The sequence below is a fragment of the Cyprinodon variegatus genome, unplaced genomic scaffold, assembly GCF_000732505.1.
Source record: "Cyprinodon variegatus isolate N-32 unplaced genomic scaffold, C_variegatus-1.0 Scaffold95, whole genome shotgun sequence".
NCBI classification, from domain to species: domain Eukaryota; kingdom Metazoa; phylum Chordata; class Actinopteri; order Cyprinodontiformes; family Cyprinodontidae; genus Cyprinodon; species Cyprinodon variegatus.
In genome coordinates this window covers 1,270,346-1,278,980 of record NW_015150548.1, presented here as the reverse complement: position 1 = coordinate 1,278,980, position 8,635 = coordinate 1,270,346, and the positions used below count along the sequence as shown (strand labels likewise).

The following is an 8,635-nucleotide window of genomic DNA, read 5'->3' as shown; positions in this document are numbered from 1 at the left end:
GCCCTGTAAGGCAGAAACCCTGTCTACTTTTAGGGCTAGGCTTACAACTTTTCTTTTAAATAAAGCTTATAGCTAGAGTAGTTTAGGTTATCCCGAACTACCGCTATAGTTATGCTGCTATAGGCTGTGACTGCTGGAGGACATAGTGACCCTTTACCTCATTCTGCTTCATTCTATCCCATTATGCCGTATTTGTTAGCTTAACCTCTTATTTTCAATTTGTTTTTTGTCATTTTTTGTCTTCAGTAGATAACTATCAGACGGGCTGCTGCCATAAACACCTCCCATTACCGATAGAGTTGGTGCTGTTTTTCAGTGTTGAGTCCTGCTTCTCTCAACTTTGACTGTGACTAACTGTATCTGTTCATGGAAATGGCTCAGATCTCAGCTGTTTCTTTTCTATACATGGATCTAGATTATTGTTACCTTTTTTGTCATAGGAAGCATTTATGGATCAGTGCTTCTTGTTCCTTTTGTATGTCTGCCTCTGTCTCCTTGAACCCTCCATCAGCTCACACTCAGGCTGGTTTAAAGGGAGTTTTGATCTCCACTGTCACTGCATGCCTGATTGGTGTGAGGGGTTGCTGTAGAGTCAACATCAGAATGCTAGCGAATATCTAGTGTCACTACATGTTCACTAAAGAGGAGAAAATCTTGCAAAGTCAATGACTCGAAGCAATCAGCTGGGTTTCCTCAGAAAACTTTTTACAAATATGACTGGTGGAATTGTCTCTATGAAGTGCTTTGAGATGCACATATTCAGTATATTTAACTGATTCACAGAATAAAGGCTTTTTGACTTTTGACTTTTGACTTTGAAGAAAGAAAGGAGGGAAGGAGGCAGCATTTACAATCTAATTGGGAATAAGGTCTGGAAGATAAATATTTAATGTAACACTTTTGAAGCTATAAAAATCTAATTTCATGGTTTTCCAGACTTTTCTGTGCAGGAACCTTGCACACACACACAAAAAAATATTAATATTATGAAATATTGTCTACCATACCTGTGAGATTACGTAAACCCAGCTGCCTCAGGCCGTAGAAGCCGTCCCGCCTGTAGTTCAGGAAGATGGCCAGAGCATAGCGACGTTCGTATAGTTTGGTGCCTCGGATGATCCGTAAGTTCTCCAGCGGCAGATACTCAAACTGATTCAGTGCAACCAGCACATATCCCGTCACTTCTCTTATAGACTGTATGGAGAAGAAAAAGAAAGGGAGGTAATATTATAAAAACATGAATCCTTAGTAGGGTTAACATAAGTACTTTTTTCTGAACAAAAATGAGAAAACCACACATCCTTTTTCTTCAATTTAAAATTAGAAGGATCATTTCAATGGATTTTTGTTTTCAAATGTTACAACTTATGGAATATAAATCATTGCATATGCTAAGAATACTTTTAGGTGTCTATCGAATGGGAACTTCTTTACAAGAATGCGTGGCCAACCTGTTCAATTTTTTTAAAGCTATTTTCTAAACAACCGATGTCTTATTAACAGAGAAAACACAGTTAATAACCAATAAAACTATAATCATCATGAGCATGATGAAAGCACAAAGTAACAAGAAGGTCAATATATTGAGAGTAGGATATTAATGTGCAGCATCAGAAAAAAAAACAGGGGAGTTGAAACACATCCTTGTGGAACACCTTTAAATAAGATAAGCAGATTATGTACAGTTTAAAGGCCAATTTGCACAGGAAGCAATACATTTATCTTTGTTCTCATCATGGCAATACAAAGAAAAAAAGAAGTGTATTTGCTGATCATAGTTTGTAAGAAGCTCATCTTCCGAACACTCAATTTCCCCACCTTAAAAAAAGGAGAAAGTCATCTCTGCTTTTCCTACTTAACAACGCTTATCTAATCCTGACCAATCAAACAGCTTTTTCCGACATGCAGCAAGAAAGAAATGATCTGCCCAGACATCGTCCTACTCCATACATCCATAGGATTTTAAAAAAAGAACTGAATAAATCCCCTATGACATTATTTTTTTAAGAAGTTTTCATCCAAACCAACAGAGGGAAATAAACCACAAAGTGTCTTAGATATGCTAAACGCAAAGGGGGCAGTGTACTGCAAAACTAAAACTTGTCAGCCAATCAAAATCCTTCAAAACAACTATGACTTCCTGTTTGAAATGAATCATGGATTAAATTATCTGATCATGAATTAAAATAAATATAAGCAAAACATTTCTAAAACAATGTAAAAAGAAGCACCTCTCGGATGAAATTCATTTTTAACTCCACCATATGGCCAGGCATATAAACAATGGTTGCATATGTGTGTTGCAGCAAAGAAATATTTGTACACTGGATATTACTATTCATCTTTTCATTTATACACATAGGCTAATAACAGGAGAGTTTACAAGTGTCCAGTTTTTAGGATTGTTTGTTTTAAGGTGGAGGTCCTAAAACAGGCGGTCCGCAACCCCAAGGGGGTCCACGGAGGTACTACATGGGGGTCGCAAAAGTTTTGGTTGATTAGACTTTTTTTTTTTATATTCCCCCCTGCAATTTTTCCCACTAATTGAAATGTCTTTAAATCCACATTAACATGAATTCAACACACTGTAGTAAAAAGATAAATGGAGCAGAAGATGTCTTTCAGTCATCAATGCACACATTCAGCGACACACAGAAGCTCTTTCTAGCTGGGCACCGTTTCATTGACAACACCGGTTCCATCAACCAGGAATCAGAATCAGAAATACTTTAATAATACCAGGGAGGAGTTACTTTTGTTACATGACTCAATTTGTAATAGAGTGACAAAAGAACCAGTTTAATATAACACAATTTCATACAATATATATAATTATGGGGTCCCGCTGCCATCAGTTGGGGGGTCCTTAGCGTGGAAAATGTTGAAGACCCCTGTTTTAAAGGATATATGAAGCCGTTTTTGTGTGGCTGAAAGGGAAAACTGCAGACAAATTCAAAGTGGTTTCCTCCTCAGGGTTTTAATCTAAGTCTAAAACTTTCCAAGAAAAAAAAAATAGATTGGTACGGAGCCCCTCTGATGACATGGTCAAAATTTTTTTTTAATTGTGGCCCAAAGTAGTATAACGTGCGCACGAAATACTACTTCGTGGCCGCGCAATAAGTATAACGTACGCACGAAATACTACTTCGTGGCAACGCAATAAGTTTAACATGCGCACGAAATACTACTTCGTGGCTACGCAATAAGTATAACGTGCGCACAAAATACTACTTCGTGGCCACGCAATAAGTATAACGTACACACGAAATACTACTTCATGGCCACGCAATAAGTTTAACGTGCGCATGAAATACTACTTTGTGGCCACGCAATAAGTTTAACGTGCGCACGAAATAATACTTCGTGGCGCCTTAGACCTTAGAGAAGGCGCGCTCGATTTGCTTACCCAGTTGTCCAGGAATGATATTAATATTATTAATAAGTATTTTGTGCGCACGTTAATCTTATTGCGTGGCCACGAAGTAGTATTTCGTGTGCACGAAATACTACTTCGTGGCCACAATTAAAATTTTTTTTTTTGACCATGTCATCAGAGGGGCTCCATAGATTGGTAAGAAATAATATGAATAAAAAAAAACTCAAGCATTTTTAGTGTTCGAAAGTATTTCTTCTCTCACTACTTTCCTCTGGTTATGTGGTGTACTGTCACCTGTTTTTCCTCTCTCGGGTTTCTGCGGTCAACATCCAGTAGAGTGACTATAACTGAGCCTTAATACAGATTCATCATGCTCTGTCTAAGAACACTTTAATAAGTATTGCTGACTGCTTCAATAAGCAGTCAATGAAAAGCTTTGAAAGATCTTTACAAAACCTGACGAATTAGACTAGTAGACCTTTTTAGAATACAAGAAAGGCTGATTGGAAGCAAAATACGAAAATAAGATTATATATTTTTCTAAAATAGAAAAAGAAACTTGGTCAAGGCTACAACTTCTTTATTCGTTGCCTTTGAGAATCCCCAGTATTCTTCTCATTGCAGTTTGCTATTTGCATTTCAAAATGTCAGCCCTATGAAATATTTGGACATTGAAATCAAAGTAATTCAAATGTCACCTCCGTCTCAGCTTGATTAGACTTAATCAGACTTCTTTGGTCGTCTTTGTCTCATTTGGCTTTTATTTCATTCATGTGTAGCAAAAAGAGAAAGAAAATGATTTGGCTGTAATTCAGCTAGAAGTCACCGGCCCAAATAGCTTTCAAGACCTCAACCATCTGCATCATCATCAAGCAGTTGACCCTTTCAGAAGGCGCTATGAAAATGAAGCTGATTATCTCAGTATTTTGGACTTGATGAAGAAAATTAATTCGCAGGCAGAGTCAGCTTGAAGGACTGAGGGCAAAATAAGCATTTTGGAATTTTTTTTTAAATCTTCTTATTTAAATTCTCTAGAAAAGTCATAGCATTCAACCTTGGGTCACAACTAAATAAATGCATGGGGAAAAATGTAAAAAAGAGCAACCTTATTGGTAAACTGTGCAGATAACTCTGACATTTAGCCGAAAAGCCTTTAAATATTCATGTACAACAATGAAAACACCCAGGCTTCCCTGTCCAAGAAATATGCATTGAAATTCTTCTAAAAGCAGAGTGAAAAATTCTTAAAGACTTAGATAGAAGTTGGTAAATGGATCACATCATTGCAGCAGCAATAGCTGGTATGAAAAATAACAAGGCTGCTGCAATGTGCTTTCTTTTTCCTCTCTTTTTGGCCACCACTTCCTCCATTCTGTTTCTTTTATATATATATATATATATATATATATATATATATATATATATATATTCTTTTATATATATATATATATCTTTATCTTCAGCATTAACAACTTCTGGTCTGTGATGAAAATCGCTTCAAGCACATGAACTAACACCTATGATTACCCTACTAGTGTAAGATACAGCTGAAATTGACTATTTCAACCTTGCAAGCAAATTTCAAGGTCTGTGTGAGGTTTCTCAACCAGTGTTTAGTAGGAGAGTGTTATGACCATGTACCTTGTAATTTCAGGCGGAAGACGTTCTTTGAAAAAGCCCTCATTATGAGGAGATCTAAAGTGTTGCCTGTAGCTTAAGTATGGGAATAAATTCCCAGTGAAAAGGAATTTGGTATACCTCAGTCTTTTAACATCCATATATAGATTGAAGGTCCTACCTACCTTTCAAGGTCATATAAGTTATCAGTTTACTTGTTGATCTCAATTCAGGAGATTAAATGTCCAAGGATTTTAAATTAGCCTCCTCTTAAGGTGGTTTCCTCATTTTTAAAGGAAGTGTAAGAAACTAGACTATACCAGAAATTCTTTGTGTAGAATCAGAGTCTTTAGATATCAGATAAAGATGCCTTTTTGTATACCTTCCCAGGCAGGTGTTTGTACGAAAATCAAGGATTCATGCCTCCAAGTTCCACTTGGAGGTATGAGTAAATTAAGAAGGGGTTAGAAGGACCAGTAATGCTACTTCAGGTGTTATACCTCCAGCAAAGTTTTGGAAGAAGTAATAAGAATCAGTTGAAGTGCTTTGAAAAGACTCCATTTCTGCTAACCTCTTTTAGGAGGTGGTTTACACACTACGCTGTGTTTGAAAGTATCTTGAAAAACTAAGAACACACTAAAATGATTAGATGTCAGAAATAGATTTGAAAAAACAAAAGCATAGAAAAAAATACTCTTATTCCCTTAAGATTAGCTAGTAGCAGTATTGTGGTCAAGACCACCTAACCCGAGACCAAGACAAGACCAAGACCAGAGTGTTTTGAGACCGAGACAAGACCAAGACTTTTAGGGTCCAAGACCAAGTCAAGACCAAGACCAGCGCCAGTATGTGACAATAAAATGTGAAACATGATCAAAATCACTAAAATTTATCTAAAAGACCCACATTCACATAAGAACACCTAGATATTTAACACACAGAACTGGAATAAACATAAACATCTTTATTTAGTACTTCTGTGTAGTAATCACAGAATTTCAAACAATTAATCAAAGTCGATCAAAATAGTAGAGGTAACTTTGGCCTAGAAAACTCCACTTAAGGAAGGGGTTGGCAGTTCCAATTCCTAAGGGCTGGTATTCTGCATCCACAATATTTGTCCTTTTCCCAATACAGCTGAATCAAATGGCTACATTATTTCTTCACCATAAATATACATTTTCCAGGGTCCACATAAGTAATCATCTGATTACTTAACTCAGGTGTATCAGACCACGGACATATCAGCAAGTTACAGGATACTGGCCCTCGTGAACTGGAATTTCCCACCTCTGAGTTAGGCTGTTATCTCTGAATCGTCTGGTAGAAATCTGTTGTGAATGCCTTCACAGGGAAGTGTTTTTCACAAGACTCTCGAGGAGGATGTATCAAGGCAATTCCAGGTCTCAGGTGAGACATTTAATCCAACAGATATCTTGGGAACATCCCAAAGTCTCACTCAGAAGACCTGGAGAAAAGAGCTGAGGTTGAGGGATTTCATCTCTGCAGCCTGAGGTTTGGGCGATGGGTGGATATATAAATTCTCCAGGGATCGTAGAGTCAAGTCAGTGCTTAATGACAATTCAAGTTCCATTTTAGGTGAATTTCAAACATCCTGTGACAGAGTAGGGAGGTGGGGGGTAGAAAAGGTCCTAAAGACTCCTCTTAATGTCCAGAGACAGGCAAGTAATGATGTGGATGATTGGTTGGGAGAGAAGGAGTGAATGAGTAATGCAAGGTTTGATTGGCTGCTAACCTCTGGGGTACATTACTGGAAACTGACAGCATTCAGGGTGCCTGTATTCCAGGATAATAGCAGGTAACTGAGATTAGCTTCCATGGTGAGTGCCAAGCAAACACCAGCGCACACCTGCCAAGTTGGCCTATTGAAACCCAAACACAATAGGAAGAAAACATTCAGCGGAAGTGCTTATTAGTAAGATTACTATGTGTCAATCATTGGGAAAGAGAAAGAGAACATAATAAAAGAGCAGTAGAATCCATTTCGGGGGAGCCTTTGATTAGCATACTTATTGGTAAAATGATTTCCATTGTGGGGGCTGTCATAAACCTCTTGGTAAAATCATTCTCTCTCATGTATGTTTTTTTTGTTTTAGATTTCAAATTGTTTACAGAACTTTTTGCAACTTGTGCCAGCTTGTGAGTCAACCTCCAAAAATAAATGGAAAAGGTATTTTTGTTCCCTCTGGAGGGGCTTCTTGATGTGCCTTCATTGGTCGAAAGTCTTGCTGTTTTATCACTCCGACCCTTCCGTGACCTGATGTTTACTGCACAGGCCCGGTGAGCTTTGCGATCATCGACTGAACCATGACCCCCCCCAACCCCGCACCCCAACCCCCCAGGTGCGTGCGGAGGAGGCGATATGACTGATCCGCAACTCGACCCAGCTGTAGGCCCGTACTCGGCTGCTGGCAGACGCCACAGTGCATCCACTGTTGCCCCCTTGTCCCTTCCAGCCTCCGGGACGCGCTGGCAACAATCCAAAGAAAGAAAAAAAAAATCTCTGTTACTTAGCAACTGCAGAAAAGCCTTCCAGCAGGAGCGGCGAGGGAAGAGGAAGGCAGGCGAGAAGAGAAAAACCGATTTTGAAAGGATATTTTGTTGTAATTTACCTAATTAAATTAAAGGATTACCCTGCCTTTCCTCGTTCTTTTCACTCTGACACGATTTAATTTCCTCTCGTTCCTGTATTTTATCTTTTTTTCTCTGAAAGCTCACTTGATCAATATTTATCTGCATTCCTCTGTAAGACAAGGAGGAGGGAAGTCCAGGGGGAAGTAAACACAAGCACCTGCGTTTTCCCTTCCCGCCACATCAACACGGCTCTGTTTCCGAGGCACAAACTTAAAAACTGGAGGGGTTAATACTTAATGGTGCTCACCACGACCCTTTGGGAGAGGTGCTCAAATTTAACAAGATACACATGGGAGCTGGAGCTTTTACAAGTGTGTCCTCTCAATAAACATACAAGAACATGTATCAGGATTCATTTGTGCAAACAAGGGGCATGAAAAACACCATCATACATTCTTTTTGATAAAGGTGCATTAAAAGATACATTTTTTAACATATTTCAACTTAGACTTTTATATGTTATTCTGGCCTGACTATAATGAAACAAAGAATGTTATTATTATTCCCCGAGTTCAACCAACTTTGTTATTATATGCTGTAGTAAAATACAGTCTAGTTATTAGTTTAAATGGCTCATCTCAAATAAGGACGCCATAACTGAACTGTTGATAAGGAGTATTTAAAAATGACAACGATTTATACCAAAACAAATAAATTATGTTACAATGCTAATATTTAAAAAAAGTAGTTTCTAGTGTTATAAAGTCATAACAGTTTGCTTGTAATAATTTTAACATGCAAGTTATAACATTTCTCAACATTTTCACACAATATATTGAATTTCATGAATTAATGATATTAATTTGATGTGTTTAAAAAAGTTAAGGCCTTCTTTTCCCAAGCGGGAACCTTTGTAACCTGTTTCTTGACAACCAGAACTCTAAAGCGTTGACCCGTCTAGGGGGAGATTCAAGTTTAAAAACAATCTCAGTTTAACTCATGTTAGGGAAGCACAGGCGTTCACGATGCTAACATCAGCGTCAACAG

The 8,635-nt window shown here is 38.0% G+C and overlaps 1 protein-coding gene across 1 annotated transcript in view; it reads right to left on the bottom strand.

Annotated features, from left to right (window-relative positions):
* LOC107084231 (receptor tyrosine-protein kinase erbB-4-like) overlaps positions 1-8,635 on the bottom strand; it is a 367,984-nt gene that overhangs the window by 182,663 nt on the left and 176,686 nt on the right. The window contains exon 4 of the mRNA XM_015373962.1: positions 1,008-1,194. Within this exon, the coding sequence (XP_015229448.1) occupies positions 1,008-1,194 (187 nt within the window). The remainder of the gene's footprint in view (positions 1-1,007; positions 1,195-8,635) is intronic.